The sequence below is a fragment of the Balaenoptera physalus genome, assembly GCF_965194825.1.
Source record: "Balaenoptera physalus genome assembly, chromosome: 16".
In the NCBI taxonomy this organism is placed as follows: Eukaryota; Metazoa; Chordata; class Mammalia; order Artiodactyla; family Balaenopteridae; genus Balaenoptera; species Balaenoptera physalus.
In genome coordinates, this window is record NC_138898.1 from 34283040 (window position 1) to 34305873 (window position 22834).

General features: G+C 45.0%; 1 protein-coding gene across 2 annotated transcripts; it reads right to left on the reverse strand.

Moving 5' to 3' along the window:
• Nucleotides 1-3337: 3337 nt before the first annotated feature.
• On the reverse strand, nucleotides 3338-22834 carry PROKR2 (prokineticin receptor 2). Of its 2 annotated transcripts, XM_082431767.1 has the most exons (3): nucleotides 22670-22834; nucleotides 19955-20556; nucleotides 3338-13786 (listed from the first exon to the last, which is right to left on the reverse strand). In XM_082431767.1, the coding sequence occupies exons 2-3, from the start codon at nucleotides 20410-20412 to the stop codon at nucleotides 13090-13092; spliced, it is 1155 nt and encodes a 384-aa protein (XP_082287893.1). In that variant the 5' UTR covers nucleotides 20413-20556; nucleotides 22670-22834; the 3' UTR covers nucleotides 3338-13089. The 2 variants fall into 2 exon arrangements, with proteins under 2 accessions (XP_082287893.1, XP_082287894.1); XM_082431768.1 differs by lacking the exon at nucleotides 22670-22834 and having other exon boundaries at nucleotides 19955-21789.

Consider the following 22834-nt stretch of genomic DNA (forward strand, 5'->3'; position numbering starts at 1 on the left):
TGGAGCACAGGCTCCAGACGCGCAGGCTCAGCAGTTGTGGCTCATGGGCCCAGCCGCTCCATGGCATGTGGGATCCTCCCAGACCAGGGCTCGAACCCGCGTCCCCTGCATTAGCAGGCAGACTCTCAACCACTGCGTCACCAGGGAAGCCCGGCAACCATATTTTTTAAAGTCACTAAAAGTTGGCAAAGAACATGAAATTGTGACTAGGTGACAACAAAAAACGATGGGATGACATAAACCTGGGAAGAAAGGAGAGGAAGGAACTAAGAATACGAGATGCAGGTAGGGAAACACGTACTCAGGGCAGGATAATTATATGTGTTTGAGCTGGGGTTGGGAATCTGTCCCTGGTTTGAACAGAATGAAGGATGTGAATTTAGAATGGGCATTGTTACATGGTCTGCAGCTCTCCCTATCAAGGCTGCCTGAGCCATTCTTCTACTTGCTTGGCACCCCTGGAAGGAGAGGAGGGATTATCGCCCACCAACCGGAACAAAGGGTCCTGGCTTGAGCTTCTCAGTCCTGTGGCCTTCCTCCCTTTTGCTTCTGTCCCACCTGCCTGTGTCTCCTCTGGGAGCTTCCTTTGGGGAGACATGCCTTCCTTGTCCTCTCTCCATAAATTCCCAGTTAACTCCTAGCATCAGAGAAGTACCAGGTATCTACTGCCCAGGAGTGGGTCTCACTCAGGCCAGGAGAGCTCACGTCTGAAGCTGTCATGGTTGCAAGAGAAATGAAAGGTCTGACATGAGAAATGAAAGGTCTGCTTGTACTCTTTGCCTGCTCCAGGTTCATTTTCTGCCCTTCTCTGCCCTGCTCTGGGCTTGGAGACTGACTCTATAGATGGCATTTTTTTTGGCTCACATGCCAGCTGGATTCTGGTTGGGTTTGACCAATGGAAGGCACCTGAGACTGGAGGGCAGCAGGAGAGAGAGGTTAGGGTATACTACTCCCTGCTCTGACAGTGGTTCCATCCCTCCAGTAGTGTCCCCACTCCAGTGGATCCAGCGGCTCCAGCTCTCATTGGGCTCCTGGGTCACCATTTCCTTCTCTTGCTTTCCAGTCCTAAGGGTGATAAAGCTGCCCTCTGCTGCAGGTCTCTGGGAGACCAATCACCCCTTGCTGTTTCCCTTATCCCCACCCACACTTCTGTAAATACGCTCTTCATTAAAGTCTTTTCATTTGAACCAGCTGAGTTGAATTCAATTCCTACTAAGATTCCAACTGTCACATGGAGAAAGAGTAAAGGCATCTAGGATCTTAATTTAGTTTCTGAGGCAGCAGGGGTGCAGGTTAGAGGGGGGAAGGAGGTATAACAAACTTGGGAGATACAGGAGAAGGACCCAGGAATCAAGCCCAATAGCAGAGCTGGGTCACATGGGTCTAAATTACAGGTCATTGTTATTGGTCTGTGCTGGTGATGAAACATGGGAGACATCCTCTGGGGAAGGAGGAGGCAGGGGTCTTTGCACAGTGGAAATACCCACATTGGGAGCAAAGTTGCATCTTCACTCTGGGGAATGCTTCTGCATCCAGCAGGGCTCAGTCCCAATGGAGTGGGAAACCCAGAGCTGTGCATGAGACCAGAACCAGCCAGTAGACTGAGAGTCATGAGAGTGAGCTAGTTCTGCCAGAAAAACTGGAGCAGGTAATATGGATGAAGGCAGGGAGGTTTAGGGTTACTCTCATGGTCTTAGAGAGGCCTGAATAAGGATGAGATCTGGGGCAGGCAAGAATAGACACAAATCAACTGGTGATAAATGTGTGATGGCAGAATCACAGCTCATGAGTTATGCAGCTTTGGCTGGCTCTTTAGTGCTTGTAGGGGAAGGAAAGGATTATTGTGATAAAGATGGGTAAAGACACTTGAAAGCAGTGTCTCTGGCACAGAAAGGACAATTGCAGAATATATTTAGGAAGTAAGTTGTCGGCGTGTTATGCTGGTACTATACATTTGACTGGATTTGGGTAAAGTCATCCTTGGGCCAGGCTCCCAGCTTCCTAGTCTTGTGTCAGGGGAGTTTCTTTTAAGTCTTTTATGAAATATCCACCTGGCAGTAGCCAGGGCATCATGGCTCCCATCTCCACCTCTGTTCCTTTGTTGCTGATGACACAGGAATGCCTGGACACCACTCTCCCTCCACCCATTGGATGTTGCTGCCTCTCTCTTTGCATTAGAAAAGGCTAAAGGGGGGCAGAGCCACATTTCCCTATTCTGTCCTGTCCCCTAATCCCTTTCAGCACCTCCACAATAAAGTATAAATGTAGGTGGGAGGTGTAAATTTTCAGTAAAAAAGTCAAGTGTTTAAAATCTCACTTTATTTCTCTATTACTGAGATTAAATTAGCTCTTGAGCCTTGATTTCCACATTTTGGAGAAAACCTGATTTTGCCAATTCCCTACATACATGTGTCTGTAATCTGGGGCTTTCTATTCTATTTCATTGGCCTATATGTTTATCGCTTCTGTGAATACCTCATTCTTCCAATTACTATAACTTTATAATAAATATTGCTTTCTGATAGACTAAGTCCCTTCTTCAAAAATGTGCCTTGGCTTGAATTTGGGATAAGCTTGAAGCTCACTACTGATTTTTGTTTCTGGATCTTGTAGCCAACTACCTTGCTGTACTCTCTTATTAATTTTATTAGGTTTTACTAGATTATTTTGGATTTTATTTACAGACAATCATATTATCTGCAAATAATTACAATGGCATTCTTCTTTTCTAATCCTTGTAATGTTTGTTTCCTTGTCTTATTAGGCTGACTTCTAGTACAGGTTGAATGGAAGGGATGAGAGCAGACATTCATATCTTTTTCTTGCTTTAAAAGGGTTCACCAGTTTCTCTTTAATGTTCATTGTGGGGCTCCCACTCACTCTTTTAGAAACTCTATTATCTACTCAAGGGATTTGTCTCTCCCAGGATCTGTCCCTCTCCCCTTGGCAGTACTTTCCCTAGTGCTAAGGAACTCCATCCATGAGAATGTCCTGGGGCTCCAGAAGGGCAGTGCAAGGTAGTTTTTGACATTGCATTTCCCACAGCACAGCCCAGGGTGAGCTCTTTCTTCCTGAACTTCTCCCCATCTACATATTTTGCAGGCACACCTCTTCATCCTTCACATTTTCCAGTGAGCGCCTGTTGAATCAGGTGGAAAGGCATCTCTCTCTCTGCTCCCTTACCCCTTCCTCCCTCCTTCTCACTCTCCTTTTTCTTTCTCTCTCCAAAGATAAACAATAATTGTCAGAGAGAGTTAAAACCCACTAGGAGGAAGAATAACATTTTCCTTCATGCTCCATAATTTTCAAGACCACCTCTCCTCAGTGAAGTTAAACTTCACATTTTTATATGGAAGATTCCTGGCTCCTTTGTTTTGTCTCAATCTCCCCCTTCAGACTGTGCACCTGGGTCCACTGGGAGTAAGAAATAGCACTACCTCAATAATTGTTCCCTCAGCTCTGCAAAGATCGACTTTGAAAAGCTTTGAAATTGCCACATGAAGGCTCAAGGTCTTAGCCAAGGGCTACCCTCCTTTCCACTCTAGGATGGGGACAGCATGTGGTTTTCTTCTTGTTGTTCCATAGTAATGCTATAGAGCAGATGAGGTGTAGCTTTCAAGTTTGTTTGTTTTTTTTTAATGGGGTAAAAAGACTGTTTCCCTAGACATGTGGTCTCCAGAAAGTGTGGTCTGTGGTTTGGTTAAATGTGTGTGTTTTCATTGCAGACCTTTCTTTCCAAGGGCTTTCAATTTGTGGCAGATGTGTAGGAAGGAGGGGCATCAGGGATGCTGCAAAAAGTGGAAATTTGACCAAGTCAAACCTTGGACTCTGGTTTTATTCAACTAGCACCTCAAGTTATGTCTTGTGACAAACAAAATATGAACTTGAGAGATTACAGTTGGTTCTCATTATTCACAGTAGTTATGTCTATAAAGCCACCACAAACAGTGATTTAGTGAATATTGAACTAATGCTCTTAAGGGAATTATAAGGTTAGTTTCCTGCAAATTTCTGGTCACAACATTTTTGTCAACCAATCAACACATAACCTTGTTTTACATGTGTTTCTGTTTAAAGACACTTTATTTAATGTATACTGTTGATTCACCAACACTCATGGCCCATAGTACTCCAATTCATGCCTGAATGAAGCTTATCTAACACATATATTTTCTCTTTCATCTTGTGCTTAGGAGCACTGGACAGACCTTCAGCTGTCATTTAAACAGCAAAACCAACACCACAAAGCATAAGAGTGCAAAAACCATGGCACTACATAGAACATGAAAAGGACACTTGTTTACACTATGAGAGCTGAAACAAGAAGGCAGAGTATCAGTTTGTTTGCCCTCCACTGGGAACATGTGTGTTGTGTGACTCAAATTTTCCCCTGCTCTGCACACGCCTGTGAATGACCATGAAAGTGCCATGAATATTGATTTTGGGGTTACAAATAAATTTTAGCATGTAGCAGAATTCACAAATATAGAATCTGAGAATAATGAGGACTGACTGTACATAGAAAAGAGGCTGTCCATTAAAAACATCTATTTCTTAAAAATACCCTACAAACTAATTGTTTGAACAACTCTTGGATGAAGTTAGGTGTTTTGTGCTTCCAGCAGCTATTCACAGGGGAGCTCAGAGAACAACTCACATTTCAATTTGTCCAATGATCTCACTCCTACCTCAAGGACTTCCAAGTTGGGCAGGGGTTGGGTGATTTAACCATCTTTAAATGATGAAGTGAAATGACACTGAGGTTTAAACATGTTTCCACATGTCAAATGTGCCTCACAGAGCCTGGCAACAAAGAAGGTGGCAATACAGGTGTTTTCTTATTTACTATCCTTTCCCCTAATTTGATCACCTCTTCTTTTTTCTCTTAAGAGAGGTGAGGATAGTTGGTAATGGGGAGAGTGTGGGTGAACCTCTCCTGCTTAGGAATTCCTAAATTTCTAAGGAGGAGTCATCCTGGAATTATTGCATAAGAGCAGATCCTGTGAAGTCTACAGAGGCAAGTACTTGGCCTCTGACATGTTTTCTGACATCTTCATGGCCTGAAAGGTCTGACAAGTGTGTCCAAGTGGGAGGGAATTCAGACATGTAGTTCTACTTTGACTTCAGTCTGCTGTAGGATTTTCTCCTGGCCTTTGATCTCTTTCTGTGGCAAACAGCTCCCACCCTGTTGACCTACACATCAGAGACAGAGATGGAGCCATCACTGGTTGAGGAGCTGAGCACATAAGTGCTTTTTCTTGAGGATGAGTTTGCTTCTTACTGCCTGGACTCTGCCCGATCCTCCTGCTTTTATTGCTCTCTCTAAACTTGATCCCTAATCTGCCTTGACTGGCAGTATTTCCTGTCCATTTCTGTACCTTATGTGCCTTCCAGATCAGCCTCAACATATAGCTCTCCTCCCTGATATATTGGAGGGTAAATATCCAGCCAGAGTCATGCAGTTTGGGGAGGACCAAAGTACTACTGATTATTCAACCTCAAAGATAGTGATGGAATTGGTACCTGGGTGAATTAGTTTCCTATTATTGCTTTAACAAATTAACACAAACTTAGTGGCTTAAAACAACACAGGTTTATTCTCTTATAGTTCTGGAGGTCAGAAGTCCAAAAAGAGTTTGTGAGGTGTCAACAGGGTTGCATTCCTTCTGGAGACTCTAGGGGAGAATTTGTTTTGCTGCTTTTCTTCAGCTTTTAGAAGGTGTCTGCATTCCTTGGCTTGTGGCTTCTTCCTCCATCTTCAAAGCACATCATTCCAGCCTCTGCTTTTGTCACCACATCTCCTTTTTCTGACTTTGTCCTTCTTATCTTCCTCTTATAAGGATGCTTGTAATTACTTTGGGCTCACCCCAGATAATACAAAATTATCTCCTAGTCTCAAGATGCTTAACTTAATCATACAAACAAAGTTCCCTTTCCCATGAGATTACATATTGACAGTTCCTAGGGATTAGGATGTGGACATATTTAGGAGGTCATTATTCAGCCTACTGTACTGGGGAATAGAAGGCTCATTCAGAACTACTTCAGTGGGTTTGTAAACCCAAAGTTAAGAGATACTTTTAGCTAAAATCCTGCTTGGAGCAAAGAAGTCAGGCTCAGGTGGAATAATGTGAGAACCAGAAATATCAACACCATGTATTTCTATGATTGCTATAATAAGAATAACCATGGAGCAGAAGCTGGGGTTGTCCCTTCATTAAGTGAAGCTCAGAGATCTGGAAAACAATGGCCTAATTATAAAATAAAAATACTGTTGTGAAAACAGTGTAGCTGTGGGTGGCAATGCTTTCCTGGGTCAGCTATGGACCCCCCCCACCCCAGTTTTCTGCTTCTTCCCCTTGACACTCCCTCAACTCTCTGCAGATGGTAGATGGTGATGATAGTAATGAGGAGGAAGAGAAAGAGGAGAACTAATTCCCAGAGTTCACAGCTGCCTCTATATGATACAATAACCATTTGCTGAAATAAAATAAAAATGCAGAACTTCAGGCATACTGAGTGAGAATGCCAAATCTTGCTTGAAGCCTTTTGCAAAATTTCCTGTTAGCTGATGTAGCTCAAACAGTGAGCTCGAATGAGAAGGAATTCATCCAATTATTTCCTGTCCACTGCATATCCCCATTCAGGGGTCCAGACCTTTGATAATCTTGCCTTCTCTAGGTTCAGTCAAGTAATGGATAAAATCTTTAGATGGTCATAGGTGCTTTAATCAATGTTATTCCAACCATCTGTAAATCTAACTAATCAAAATATCAAAGTATTGAAAGCTTAACTGAGATAAAGAAAAGATAGAGCCTTGACATTCATGAAGGACTCATCCTCCACCTTTGGAAATCCCCAATTGTATCACTAGCACTACAGCATATAATTTCTTCCATAAAATGCAATCTTCTCCACAGGCTGTAGCATTTGTGGAAGTATTGTGAATCACTTCTTATTTCTCTATAAAACTTATATTCAATTTATTCATGCCATGGATCGGAATAAGCAAACATATCATTATATTAATGTATCTGAACTTCTATTCTCTGGCTAAGAACTATCATTTTCTTAAAGGATCCTTAACTTCTCACCTACCTAATATTTTCATTCTTTCTTCATTTTCAACAATAGCACCAACTTCCATCACCAAAAAGCCATTGGCTTTCTTTTAGGGGGATATACATTTTTAAACTAAGAGATATAGTCTTTCATGATTTCAATTTCTTTTCCTCTTTTCTCTCCATCCCAGTCCCCAATCTTCTGCTGCTTTTTCATCTTTGTTATATGTGCAGTGTTGGCTGACACGACACTTGGATGTATGGAGAAAACATAGCTTCTTGACTTTTCTATAATTGATCAAAGCTTTATGAGCCCCTGTCTCATTGGGAGGTAAAGAACAAACTTAAACTTAACTATTAATAACATATAGTCTTTTTGAACTTAAGTATACTCCATTCAGCTTAAATCACCCACTTTCAGATAAATGAAATGTTTTGGATTTCAGCCCCTTCTCCTTACTCCTTCCAAATATAGTGGAGCTTCCGTGACTGCATGTTGGAGGAGGATAAAAGGAATACTCAGAATCACATGCTGTTATATGGATTCTGGATCCTTGCTGGCCATGCTGCAGGATGGGTTGTTGAAAAATAATACATTCCAACTAGTCTTTTGGAGTCTATGGTTCTGGCTATTTGTACTTGATTGCAAAGGTCTCACACAAAATGGCCTTTCTGATGCAACCCCAGGCTTCTGTCCATCCATCTGTGACCCCTAAGTGGGGCACATGGGAATTTATGGATCCCTACACCTCACTGCTTGTTGTGAGGTATCAAGGCACTACATCAGACTCCTCTGTCTTGCAGCTTCCTCCACGGCTTGGCTCCTCTTAGAGGTCTAGGGCCTCCCCCTGTGAACCTGGGCAAGCGTTTCATTGGTGCCTCCATGCCCCATGATCTTAGGCTTCTCTATTACTTAGGTGCTTCTATTGCATCCTCACTTCCACCACCTAGATTTAGACCCTGAAGGAGAAAGCAAGGACAAATGCATATGGTCTTTAACCAACTTGTTTCTTTCTTTCCCACAACCATGGGGACTGGAAGGGGTAGGCTCTGTTTTCTTCTTCCTGTGTGGAAGGGACTTCCCCTACATCATCGTCTCCTTCCTGAGGGTCATTAATCTTCCCGGTTCAGTCTTAATGATGGAAGGGCATCTTCTTTATGTTATGGAAGATATCCTGTGATTTGAGCTGGCCAGGTACAGTTGGGAGTCCAAGATGGCTAGAGACTTGGAGTCACAGAAGATGAAAATACTCTGGTTGAATAATTCCCAAATAGTATATCCATTATATGTGACACAATACTCTGGATTCCTCTAGGAGAAATTCTGTTCCCAGAATTAATCATTCTAAAAATAACAGCTAATATCTATTGACTGCTTATGTTGTGCTAGGCATTTTTCTAAGATATATATTTGAACCACGTATAATCCTATGATGTAAGTACTATTATCATTCCTATTTTATAGATGAAGGGGTAAGGGGTATAGTAAAATTTGCATGGTTAAGTATGAATTACTATTTGAACATGATTCTGACTGTGAATCCCAGGCTCTTTCAGTACACTTCTTTCTTCATCCTGCTGCTGGAGTTTGTTCTCCCCTTAAACACTCTGCATTCTATGTGTCTGTCAAATCAAACTATTTGCTGTTCCACTTATATTCTATCTCATTTCTCCTCTTCTATGTCTTTGCTCATTCTGTCCTCTTTGCCTAGAATACCCTCTTCCCACCATTCTCCATCTTCCAGAGCTCTGCCTAACTACCTCCCTACTCCAAAGTTTCTCTGATTCCCATGGCTGGAAGGAATCTGTCTTCTAAATTCTCTCCATTTTTGTGCTTAGAGTGTCTCAACCTCAACATGGAATTAATCATATATCATTTCAAGAGTCACTTTCAGATTCAGGCTTGCACTCCCATTTTTGTGCAGCCAGCACAGAGACTGGATGAGTGGGTGGAAGACCTTCTTCTGCACACACTGGACCATCCCTGCTGCAGAGTTCAGTCAAAATATTGTGTCAGGAACCTGCCTAGGAGCTGGACCCAGAGCTGGTAACCTACAGTCAGCATTAAATAAGATTCTGGAGATGACCTCTTTCATCTCAGCCTGTGACTCATATGTGGAAATTCAGTCAACAAAGGGATGGAAGGACCTTGCCTCTATATGACCTTCTGTTCCAAGAGCTGACCACCTGCTTCTTGGAGGCAAACCCCTGCCTACTTCCCTCTATTCAATAATTACTTATTCTTTACAAGTTCCAATGAATCCCTCACCTCCCGCCAATTTGTTATATCTGAAGAAAGTGCCAAACACTTTTTTTTTCACACCAGCTTATCTCTTGGGAATATTGTCCTGTATTTGGAGCTCTTTGAGCATCTGTAAAGGAGTAAGTGGTTCAAGCAACCCCAGGAGGTGATGTGTAGCCTGGTTGGTGTACCTCAGGAGAGAGGCTGACCTAGTGACCAGAAGGCATTTGGTTCCTGGGAGGCACGAAGAAGGACCACTGCTCAGGATCAGCCAGCTGGAACTTGTGTGATGACTGCACACTCTGGCCTTGGGCTTGCTTTGCCTTTGAATATGAGAAAGCCCTTTCCCCCACCACCTACTTTTCCTAGGGCCAGGGTCCCCTCTTCATAATCTGCTTTCCCACATGGCTCCAGCACCACATCTAAATAGTTCCATGTATGTTCAAGCCAAATGTGCTCAGACCTCTCCCTGAGGGGGCATTTCTCTCAATAGGAGAAAAGAAAGGCAGGAGCGCTAGAGTGACCCTGGTGTAATTCTGATTTCTCTGGAACCCTGGGGTCTAGATTATGAAGTCCCTTGGATGGATGCACTCTTTGCTTGCCAGAGGGAAGGAAGGTATCTTTTGTGCAGTTTAAGATTCTCCCAGGAGGTCAGAAACCAGTTTAAATGGCCTTTTAAACATTCTTAGAGGAAGTCCCCTCCTTTGGACACAGGAGGACAGTTACTGAATGCAGCTCACTAGACCAGAGTGAGACCTTGGGGCAATGTTTTGGCTCCAGCAAGTGTTAGTGTTAGCTGTGCATCCTTAAGCAAGTAATTTCCTCATTTGAAATTCAGATATTCTCACCTAAGAAAGGAGTGAGTTGAATTACATGACCTAAAAGGCCTTTTCCTGCTTTGGTGTCCTATTGAGGTGTGTGTGTGTGTGTGTGTGTGTGTGTGTGTGTGTGTGTGTGTGTCTTCTTGAGCCCAAGGGAGAGATAATGGTTAAATTGAGGAGATATGATTCAAAGCCAAAATTTTCCCCTAGAAATAGAACTCACTTTAAGTTTTCTAACCACCTCCCATGTGTTACTTTTTCCTTCAGAAGTCTGCAATTGGTTTTTATCCATGAAAGGCCTGAAGCCATCTTTTGATTTCCTCAGCTTGAGAATCAACTGATTTTTGATGTTGGATGCTGAAAGAAAAATCTAATAGCTTCATCACAAAGCCATCCTTCTCTTATTCTGGCCAAGGAAATGGATCCGTTTTGCCAAAGGAGATTAAATTTTCAATATGTAATAGTATATATGAATGTTTATATATCTCAGTGCATTAAAAGTATCTTAAGCTTAGCATTAATTAGTCTTGAAAAGAAAAGTGTAAACACAAGTGCAATTAATTTATTACCTTAACACCAGTTAGATGAATGAACAGTCTCCATGCAAACAGCAGTTTTCATTAAACAAACCAGATGATTTTAAAATGAAGGGGTAACGTGAGCATGGAGTAGCAGTTCTTTGATTTATTTGCATGCATGAGTACACTCCTGGGCTGGCAGCTTGAGGGACGTGACCAAGATGAGGCTGGTTGCTGGTGTGAGCTGCCACTGTTCTAAAAATGCCTTCAAGAACTTCCTTCTCTGTTTCAAGGTTGAATTGTTTAAATGGCTATTACTTCATTGATCTAAATATACTAACATATAGAAGATTAACAGGGAAAATGCTTCAACAGTGTGGTTAAGATTCCATATGTTAATTATTTCATTTGATAACAACATAACACTTTAATTCACTGGAAAATCACAAATCTCACCAATATTTACAAAAGTTGTTTCAGTTAAATTTAAATGAAGGGAGGATGGTATGTTTTAGTATAAAAAGGAAAAAGGGATTGAATTCTTTTGACAGACACAATTGGTAACAGTCTACTCAAGAATCATCTTTAGGAGAAGAGTCAGGACAGGGGTAATAAATAAAAATGCAGTTATCATATTTGTGAAATGCAGATAACCCCCAATATTTACTTGCTTGGCTTTAGAATTCATTGTGTAATTTTGTCTAATCAGAATTTATAAACAATTTGGCTTAGCCTAATGTTAAAGTGAGTTTGCATTTTCTGAGGGTATAGTGATTGGGCTGAAGGTGAATCTGCTGGGTGGTGATGGAGGAAAATGTTGGTTGAAACGTCACTGTTGGATTAAAAACACCAACAATTAATTAAATACACACACATACACACACAGACAAGCAAACAACTAAATAACTCCTTCACTATAGAAGAGCAGGAATTGCCCAAATGTGGGTCATTTGGGTCAATCCCAAACCATTTGTATAGACTCTGCTTCAAAATGAATCAGGAAGAAATGAAGACAACTACACACAATTACCACAGATGTGTGATAATACAATCAGACTTAGGCAGCCTTGGGGTGTGCTGTTTAGCAACATGCAGGGAAGACTGTCAACACTTCTATGACCACAGGGATACTGAAAGTTTAGGGGGGGGGTGTGGGTAACTGAGACTCTGAAGTTGAATCTTCCTGCTTATAACCCAGGACAAGGATTCCTTTTTTGCCCTGATGTAGATGGACTGTACTGAGAAGAGTTCAGAGATCACTGGTCCATAGACTAAGGATGAAAAAGTGGGAGTGTTTCTCCATAATAAGCCACAGTGGATGGGGTCTAAACAAATCATTCAATATCTCTTATCCATTCTCATCACTTGTATAGTTGAAAAGCACTTTTACAAACTATGACCTCAGTGGGCTTGCCCAACAGTCCTGTAAGGCAGGCAGAGAAAATATTTTCATCATCCCTGTTTCGTTGAACAAAACTGAGATGCAGAGAGAGTAAACATCTAGGTCACATGAGTTAGGACTTGAATCCAGGTCTTTGGATTCCAAGTAGAGCTCATCTTTGCAAGAGAGGGTGTGTTCTAGAAAAGTGGCCCAGGCCTTAGCAAAATGGCCACACAGATTATGTTCATTGCCAGTGGCAAACTCCACCCCTTTCTCTGTCCCCTTCCTCCCTGACACTAGAGCTGCTGACATCCTTCACATTAAGGTTTCAGGAACTGGATGTGTTCCTCATTTCAGGATTGTCTGTCTTCACCCAAAAGAATGATGAGTTTTCAAGCATCAGTGGAAAAGAAATTTTTTTGGTTCTTTCCTTTGAGATTACACCATTATAGATAACCAATGACCTGGTTATGAGAAAAATTCTTTTCTGGGAGCCAGAATCCTAGAGAATGTTCTAGGGAGGTCATAAGATCTGGGTGGGAAAGCTCAGTGTGCTGGCCTGAATTGTCTTCCCATGAGGCTGTAAACCCCACACTCTAATTCACCCTTTTATCTCCATTGTGCTGCATTCTGTAGGCTTTGACTTTCCTGGACTGGCCAGATACAGAATGAGGGAAGATGAAGAATGAGTCTAGATAACCATCTGTGGCCTCTGTTTGACCACCTAAATATCTGGATATAGCTTGATGACTCCAATGGCTTCTGCCATTTCATTTTACTATTTAAATACTTTTGCACAGTAGGTAATCAGTAAATGTCAGCTCCTGTTGCCCTTATCTAATCTTGCTGGTGTGGTTGTGCACACAGTAGGTGTTGAGCAGGTATCAGTAAATGTCAGCTGCTGTGGTTTGTGTCTAGTTGCATCGCATTTTATGACTCCAGCTCCTTGAAAGCAGTGAGGTGTGAACACAGTTGCCCTTTCCCCAAGCAGCCTGTGAACTTGGTTATTGGTGAATTGTGCTCCAAGTACTGGCTTTTGGGTTTTCAATTATGAAACACCAGTGGGTCATTTCAGCCTGATACAATCCACCTCTTCCGTGGCCAGCAGGCCGCTGGTTTTGAGGTCATGGTCAGCGCTGGACTTGCTCCCGCTGTGGGAGGGCCGCCAGTGGAGCTGCAGCATCTTCTTGAAGTACTTCATGGTGTTGTTCTTGACGGTCACAAAGCAAACGGTGTTGATCATGCTGTTGCTCATGGCGATGCACTCGACGACGTAAAAGGCTGTGAGGTAGTGCTTCTCCTTCACGAATACGGTGGGGAAGAAGTCGCGCACGATGGTGAAGCCGTAGAAAGGCGCCCAGCACAGCACGTAGGCCGTGAGGATGCACATGAGCACCAGCACCGTCTTCCGGCGGCAGCGCAGCCGCTTCCGGATCTGTTCCGTCTGGAAACCAGGGACCGCCTTGAACCAGAGCTCCCGGGAGATCCTGGCGTAGCACAGGGTCATGGTGACCACCGGGCCCAGGAACTCGATGCCAAAGATGAAGAGGAAGTAGGATTTATAGTAGAGCTGCTGGTCCACTGGCCAGATCTGGCCGCAGAAGATCTTTTCCTGGCGTTTGACAATAAAGAGGACGGTTTCCGTTGTGAAGTAGGCTGATGGGATGGCGATGAGAATGGATACCATCCAGACCAAAGCGATCAGGAAGGAGGCTGTTTGATAATTCATCCGTGGTTTCAAGGGGTGAACGATAGCGAGATATCTGGTGGGGAGGGAAGCTATCAGTAATAATGATGTGTGCTTGTAATCATTATTGGTTTTTAACTAACCCAAACACCCACAGTAGCAGACAAAATGGCACAATGACTCCCCACGTATCTATTTTCCAGCGTCAACGTGCTTCATCTTATTTTAGCAACATCATTTGGCATTTGGAGGAGAGGAGTGATTTAGTGTAAACAGCACAGGATTTGGGTCAAACAGACAGAATAAATCTTGGCTGGAGTGAATCACTCAGTCTCTCTGAGATTCGTTTCCTCAAATGCAACATGAGATAAAATGATACCTACCTTGCAGGGCTGCTGTAAATATTAAATATTATAATGTTTGTGAAATGCTTGGCATGTGCTAGGTGTGGCATGTACATGTGGCCTATCATGATTATAAGTCCTATTGATACCACCTTGGCTTTCCAGCTTGCCATTCTGCCTAAGAACATAATTCTTTCAAAACTCTTCAATCTAAATATCTTCTGGTGTAGAGGTGAAAGAAGAGCTGTGGACTAGGAATTTCTCTCTCCTGCCCTCAGGTGTCACCCCACATTACAGAGCAGGAGTGGACTAAGGGTAGAATCTGAGGAATCTAGTGAGATGTAAATGACTTGCCCAAGCTCACTTGGTGCAGGGAACAGAATCCAGGCTCCTGATACAAAACTTTTACACCCACCTCCCTGTGCTGTCTCAAGCTCAGATGAGAAGGTGTGTAAAGTTGCCTTGACACCATAAAGCAGCACACAGCGTGAAACTTTTATCCTGCTCTTTCCAATGAGCAATGCTGCCTGGGAAAGAGGTTGGAGCCCTTAGTGGGAAATGAGCTCATTTGTGTAGGTTGAATACCTTCTTTCCAGAAAAACCTAACAACACCTATTTAGGTAATTTAGTGCCCTGGAATCATTCCTGTGCATTTTATGGAGTGAGAGGAAGAGGTGGTGGAGGAAGGTAGAAGAAGAAAAGAGGCATGAGGGTTAGGGAAGAAACAATACAACCTTGGAAATGAATATGTACCTTATACCTGCAGCTTGAGTCAGGTTATGACCAAGAGCAGGAAGCCACCCATAGAAATTCCATCCAATTTACCCTTCTTTTGTAACTAGACCCCTTGGTCACCTTTCCAAGTTTCTGACTTGACCAAGAAGGCCTTCTGCCATGTTATTTCTGTCTGTCCCTGGCAATATGTCTGTCATGAGATTGTTTTATCGGCTCTTGCCTTCCCCTTGCTCACTGGCAGCTCTGACTCTATAGACTTCAATTAGGAGATCTCATGGCAGCCTGGCTCTCCCCAGCTTGCAGCTTTCTGAAGACATGAGATAAAGTTGCAACCCACCCCAACCATTGGCTGCACCCTAACTGTATATATTAATGAGCATTGCTTACTGGAGTTCTTCACCCATCCATGGGACCCAGCTTTTCCAAGTTAACCTGCGTGACTTGCCTGGGTAGCACAAGGCTCACAGGGCTGGAGATTGGGACAAATGGGCTAGCCAATCCTTCAATGGGGCAGGGACAACTCACAATCACTGTCTTTCTGTGATACTGAGTGTATCAGCTTCCTGTTGCTGCTGTAACAAATTACCACAAATTCAGTGGCTTAAACAACACAAATTAATTATCTTATAGTTTTAGAGGTCAGAAGTCTGACATGTGTCTCACTGGGCTAAAATCAAGGTGTTGGTAGGACTGTGTTCCTTTCTGGAGGCTCTGAGGGGAAAATCTCATTTGTTTCTTGTCTAGGGCTGCCTGCATTCCTTGGCTTAGGGCCCCCTTTCATGTTCAAAGCCACCAGTGACCAGGCAAGCCCTTCCCACAACACATCACTCTGACACTGACTTTTCTGCCTCCTTCTTGCACATCTAAGGACCTTTGTGATTACACTGGGCCCACCTGGATAATCCAGTCTTATGTCCTTATTTTATGATCAGCTAATTAGCAACCTTAATTCCATCTGCTATCTTAATTCCCCTCAGGCATAACATATTCTGGGGATTAGGATGTGGATATCTTGGGGGCATCATTATTCTGCCTATCATACTGAGTTCAAAGTCCTTAGATAATGCAGAACTAATTCAAGACTTAATAACTCTCTCAATCCGGTTCTAGCATGAAAAGTATCTCAGTAACCAATGCCAAAGAGAACTTCCACAGCCCTGCTTAATCTGTTGTCAACTCTTAAATTCTAATTCCTTATCCTATAGGATGCTCCAAAATTCAGAGTTGTCATCAGCTAAATACTAAAATAAAGAACACTGGCCTAGGCATTATTCAGAAGCCCTGGATTTCAGCTGTGCACCTAAATCCTTGAATAAATCACTTATGCTTCTGGGACTTAGTTTCTTCATCTGTGAAAGGAAGATAAAAATGACTTTACAGACAACCTTGCAGGCTTTTTGAAAGATTCTATTTGAGAAGGTAAATGTACAGAAAGCATGGGGGACGCCATAATACTTTGTTTAAACCCATCTTTTCCCATGACTCATTCATTGGCAAGAGGGATATCTGCAAAGTCTTTGTTGCCATCTATCTGCTTGGATGTGTGTTTCTTGAGGTCAACACTCTTCTTCTGGGTTCTCTATGACTTCAAATATCATCCCTTCTAGGCCCTCTGCACATGAACCTTGCTCTTCTGCTGCTGCCTGTGTCAGGGTTTGCAGGTTTATCTAATTCTGAGTAGGCTGTGGTCTCCATGCCTACAGATACAAGCCCATTATTTAATATTAGTGTCATCTCAGCAAAAGTGAGAGTTTGGCCGTCATCCATCTTTCTTATCATTTTGCCTTATTTTTCAGTTGGTTTGAAAGTGAGTGAGAAAGAGGGGTGCTATTTATTTATTAGGGTCCTGGATAGTAAGGGCTGAAATTCCATATACTGCTTTGACATCTACAGGGCCCCAAAAGCCTAGCTGTGAGTTCCTCTGTTTTCATCAGATATACCCCTCCACCCAGTGAGAAAGGCTCTTGTCCTGCTAGTTCCTCTATCAGTGGGAATAGCTGCACCCCCAATCCTCAACCTAATGGGTTTCACTTCTCTGCCAGTTGGCAAAATCATTCAAACAAGCCAATCACATCCTCCCATGGGAGCCAAGGGTCACCTCAGCCTCTTGTCACTATAAACCCTGCTGCCCACATACCCTGCTGGTTCATTCTATTCCCAAGCACAGCTCTCATGTGACCCTGCCTGGTGTGCAGTGTTCTTCTCCCCTGGGCTGGCAGTATATGAGACCAACCAAGTGCTTTCACCCTCATTGTTCTAGTTTCAGGTGTTGTGTGTTCAGTCATCTACTACTATTGGTGCTGGAGAGTCCTGCCTTCATCAACGGGGTGAATAGGAGGTGGTCAGAATAGCACACTTGAATTGCAACACCTTCCTCATGAAGCGTTCCCAGACTGCATCACTAACATAATCATCTTTCTTTCTCTGAGTTACTCTTCACTTATCACTAGATTATTCTAGTTTTTGTGTGGAAGAAAAGCTCCCTGAGGTCAAAGACTGTGTCTTCTACTACTTTATTTTCCATACGCATAGGTTGGGCACACAGTAGGACCCAGCAACCTGTGGATCTACCAGGTTGTAGCAGATGCTGTTGGTGCCCCTCTATTATCCCTTTGCTTTTATCACTTCAGTGCATACCTGTCCACTGCCACCTGCTAACACCTGCATTTCTTTGTTGGAAGGCCTTCTCTGGCTTCCAGAGTCCTCTTGGTAACTTGCACAGAATTTCCAGAGTGGCCTTCACAAATGACTTATAAGGGTTGGTGTGTAAATATCCTAGTTCCCTCCCACCTCTCACTCCTGGGAGAACTCTGAGGTGAGATCTATACCAGCTCCAAGAGTTCTGTGGCAGGAATAAGCATCAATTGTGCACAGTGGAAACTTGTTCAATAACACAGCTTGTATTGACTGCCTTCCCTTGTCTGCCTCCTTTCCTATCTCCCTATAGGTACTTCCTGAGGGCTACCTGCACATGAATCCTTGTCTCAGGGTCTATTTTAGGGGTAAACCAAACTAAGGCACAGGTTTGAGGCTCTGTGCTAAGCACTATGGAAACATGAAGATAGAAGTGGTTATTGCGCTTAAAACACAGTATCCTTTGGAAAAGACTGTCTGTGTCCCCAGACACAGCATGAGATTAAAAGACAGATTGGCATCAGATTACAAAGACTCTGGAGTGCTAGACTCAGGATTTGGCATGTGTTCTATAAGCATCGAAACTTTTGGAGGTTTTGTAAGGAATGAGACATGTTAGAAAGACTCTTCAGTGGTGATATTCTGATGCTTAATATGGATGAGTATAGATTTCAGGGGACAGTCAGGGGCTCCTGAAGGGGTGAAGAGACAAGTTAGAGGAGCATTATGATGGTTCAGCCATGACTTGCCAAGAGATGAAGCTGGAGGGACTATTGCCAGGACCTGGTGTAGGGCTGCACCTGGTGTAGGGGTGTGTGGGTGGGGGTAGAACAGGGAGAAAGGAAAAGGATGATGGTAGTATCTCCTGCTTGGGTGACTGGGAGATGGTGGAACTGCTGACAGAGCTGGAAGCTGACTGAGGCAGAGCTGGTTTGGGGTGGAAAAGGAACTACTCTGTATTGTAACAGAATGGTTGCTTCCTGAGAATCTCCCATGTTGAAAGAAACAAAGAAAAGAAAGAAAGAAAGAAAGAAAGAAAGAAAGAAAGAAAGAAAGAAGGAAAGGAAGGAAGGAAGAAGGAAAGAAAGAAAGAAGAAAGAAAGAGAGAAAGAGAGCGAGAAAGAAAGAAAGAAAAAGAAAGAAAGAAAGAAAGAGAGAGAAAGAAAGAAAAACCCCACACCTACATTAGAAAGACAAAGGTTTCAATGGAACAAAGGTGATGAGAACAGTGGTAACTCACTTGAGTAAACATCAGAATCATTCAGGGATTGGGTAAAATGCAGATGCCTAGGCCCTAGCCCAGGGGATTCCCATTCAGTAGGGGCCCAGGAATCTGACTTTGTACCATTGTACCAAACATACTTTGTATCATTTCCCCTGGGGAATTTTGTGCAGTTGGTTGATAGGTAAGTTTCATAAACACTGGGTTCAGGGCTTACGAGCCTCAGAGTTGTGATAACAAAATTGTTTTTTCTTGCAGGAATTAAGTTATAAAAAGGAAGATGCCTCTTATACCTGTATGTGTATTATATTATCATAAATGAAAAATAATCACTGGGTTGATTAAAAAGGAACACAGACCTAAATAGCACTGAGAACGAGGGAAAAACTGGAGTTGAAAGGAGATAAAAGGGAAAAAGATGATTAAAAACACATCAAAATGAGTTTCAGCATAACTCACAATGGTGGACCAAGAAGATGTGACACAAATTGCCCCCCTCAAACAGGGCCACTGGTGGTCCAATGCTGGCCTACAGCTATTTACATAAATAAAACATGTGTCAGATTTGTCTGAAGCTGCTATTAGAAATTTTACTTTATAAATTTACACTAGATCAAGGACTTACAGAACATCTCACACAAATATATGCAAATAAGCACATGGATGTATTCAAAAAAGGCAAGAATGTCCTTCCCTCTTTTTTGCAACCAAACCCTGTAATCTTATTTTAAAATCAGCTCTGCCATAAAGTCACCAAAAACAAGAGTACATACTGTATGATTCCATTTTTATGAAGTTAAAAAATAGGCAAAACTAAACTATGATGCTAGAAATCAGATCAGTGGTTGCCTGGGGTGGGAGGATTGACTGGTAAGGGGCACAAGGAAACTTTCTAGGGGATGGAAATGTTCTATATCTTGATTTGGGTAGTGGTTACAGGAAAAACTTCGCACATGCTATCTAGACTGGAAGCTGCCCTGGCTAACCTAGTTAACATGGCTTCTAAGTAGTAACCTGCCTAAACTTGCTGCTTTTGCTTTTGTGTTTGGTGAGGTTCATGGTTATATGACATGCCTGTATCTGAAGCAGATGTGGTGTATGGGGGCATGGCCCAGAGCTGGGAGGCTCAGGAGCCTCCCTCTTGTCCACATTTGGGAGAACATGAGCCACAACTGGAGAAACCAAGTCTCCTTTTGCCTCGATAGATGGACAAGCATTTGAATCTGGAGTAATGCCAACTTTTAGAGCTGAAGTGAGGAAAGAGGCAACCTGGGCCACCTCCATCTTTACCCCTACCCAACATCCTCACCTGTCGATAGCAATGGCCAGCAGGGCATTGGTGGAGACGTAGAGTGAGACGGTACGCAGGTAGTTGACAGAGGCACAGAGCACATGGCCGTGCTCCCAGGAGAGCTGGCGCACCACATAGTAGTCCATCTCGAAGGGGCAGCAGACAATGGCCACCAGGAAGTCGGAGATGGCCAGGTTAGCAATGAGCAGGTTGGTGAGGTTGCGCAGCTTCTTATAGCGGGCAAGGGCAGCGATAAAGACAAAGTTGCCAATGCCACAAATCAGCATGATGCCCACAAGTGCCACTCCGATAATGATCTTGGCTGCAAAGAAGGTGTGAGTCTTGGTCATATCCTCATCCTCATCTAGAGGGAGGTCGTAATCACCATAACTGAAGTTGAAGGGGAGGGAGGCGGCATGGTCTTGGGGTATACTGAAGTTGGTTGCAAAACTAGTGTTTCCATTCTGGGCTGCCATGGTGAAGCTTGCCAGTGAGTGGTATGCAGGAGTCTCCGGGGTCTGAGTACTCTGAGCTGGGGGTCCAGACCCTCTGCTTTCATGAGGTCAGAGATCCTAGTACCCTGCCCACATCTGTGGGGAGTCAAGACGCCATCGTGGATCCTGGAAGGAGACACAACCAGTTGATAAAATATAGGAGAACACCTGGTAGCATCCTCCCAGAGTCCCCCCAGGTATAGGCCAACCAGACGCAGTGTCTAACCCACAGACAGAACTACCCATGGCACAGAGGGGAGGACACATGAGTTCTGGAAATTGGGAAACCCTCTATTGGCTGTTTGGCTGTCAAGAGGGACTGGGCATGGGATGGATTGGACTCCCCAGAGACACCCAAGAAGAATGTGTATCTTTGCCCTTTGTCCAGGGACCAGGACCAGTTTGACTGCCCAGTCCCCCTCCCCCCAGCAGCCCCCACAGGGGTCTTCTGGAAGTTTTTCCCAGCTGCTCAGGCAGCTGGCCCAGGACTCTATGGCAGTCACAACATTGTGCCAGCTGTTGGCCAGGGACAATGAAGCCAGAGGATGGGGATACAGCAGGGTCCTTCCTCCAAAGCAGGAACTGCTCCCTCTGTCCTGGCCAGTCCACAGACTTGGAAATCACCATTTTCACATGGACAGGCTGAGTCAGCTTGGGCCAGTGATTTATGCTCTCTGAATCCCAGTTTTCCTGTAAACCAAATTCCTGTTGCCTAGCCCAGGGCCTGGCACAGAGTAGGGGCTGGATAGGAATCTGCTGAAGGAATGACTGAGGATCCTGATCAGGACTCTGCAGGTGGGGGGGCCTGTGGGTGGGAGGGAATTCTCCTGCTGCGCTGCTGGGCCACTCTAGAAAGAAGTCCTCTGTCTGCTTCCCTTCCCTGTCTCCACTCTTTTGAGCTGTCCCTTCACCAGGCCCCCAGCTCCCCTTCCAGAATCAGCCTTGATTGGGAGGTACCACATCTTGTCACCAAAGTCTGTGTCCTCTGAAAGTGGTGGCTGCTCCAAGACCTCGCTTAACTGAAAACAGCCACCCAAGGGGGGTGGGGGGAGTGTCAGTGAGGACCCAGGAGGGCCTGAGGGCTGACCTGTCTCTTATGGCCTAAGTCCTCTACATTCTTGGTGCCTCCAGATGCCCGCGGGGGAGGAAATAAAGTCTCTGAAGTACTGAGCCCTCAGGAGGTTGGGCACTGTTGGGTTCGCTGTGTCTGAGGGACTGGAAAAAGAACCCAGGTCCAGCACCTGCAGAATGGGGGTCCCGGCCATCCAGCCATGAACCACCTTCCCCCACCTCTTAGCACACCTGGAAAGGACTCCAAGTGTGAGGGCCGCGGGATGCTGGAAGCAAGAAGTGGACCAAACTGGACAGTAGGTTTGGCCCAGCCCTGTGAGAAGAGCGGGAGAACGAAGGACAGGAACTGCTCCCGGAAGGGACAGCAGTCGCAGGGTGGCGGGGACACTCCAACCTGCGGCGCGCCTGCCTGCTGTGTACCCGAGGGGAGGCTCAAAACCGCAGCTGGGGGCGTCCTCTTTTTGGGTCGCCTCTCCGTTTCACGCGAGACCCCAACCCCCGCAGACACTGAGACGGAGAAGCGGGAGTTGCGCCCTCTCGGCTTCTACGTTCGGCTGCTCTTCTGTCCCGGGACCCGCGAGGAGACAGCGGGCGCCCAGGCTGGAGCAGGTCCCCTCCCCGTTACCGCTGGATGCACTCCCTGCCCTTGATCAACCCGCTCCAGGATCCCCGTCCTTCCTCTCCCTTATTAACCACCCGGTACGGCACGGCCGCACGGCTCCCGGAGGCGCTGCCCCGGCAGGGGCGGGAATCGTCAGAAATTTAGGCTCGAGAAGCAAAGCCGGTGGGATCTCCGGGCGGGAAGAAAACTGGGGGTGGAGGGAGGAGACGGTGAAAGGGAATTTTCCCAGAGACACCTCCCCTTTCCTGCTCACCTTCCCGTAGGTGCCCCCCGCCCACGCCCTCCCCTGCAGTTTGGCGCCCGCCCACCCGCTGGCTCCCTCGGTCTGCGGCCTCACTGCCCAGTCCCAGCCTACGGTCCCCGGCCCGGTCATCTCCCGGCACCCACTCCTCTAGTGCGAGCCAGCCAGGGCGCATCCCGAGGGCGGCAGCAGGAAAAGCTGCTCGAAGACCCCAGAGAAAGAAGTAGGCATCGGAGCCCTCAGCCCGGGCGACGCCCCCCACCCGGCCACTGGAGCCCCGGGACTGCGCGGAGCTCTGCACCTACAGGCTTCCGCGCTTCCCCGTCTCCCTGGCGGCCTCGGGGACCCGGACTTGCACTGCGTAGGAGGTGTTCCTCTTTCTTCCTCGCTCAGCGCGCTTCCCAGGCGAGTCGCGGTCTCCGGGTTCCTGCTACAGTTGGCGCTCCGCCCGCGAAGCTCTTCCCGGCTTC

Bases quoted from the DNA above. Each gene is read 5' to 3' on its own strand.
- PROKR2 (XM_082431767.1), bottom strand. From the start codon at position 20,412: ATGGCAGCCCAGAATGGAAACACTAGTTTTGCAACCAACTTCAGTATA. The intron at 13,787-19,954 runs GTGAGGATGTTG...CCTCCCCACCAG, and splicing joins CTGGCCATTGCTATCGACAG to ATATCTCGCTATCGTTCACC.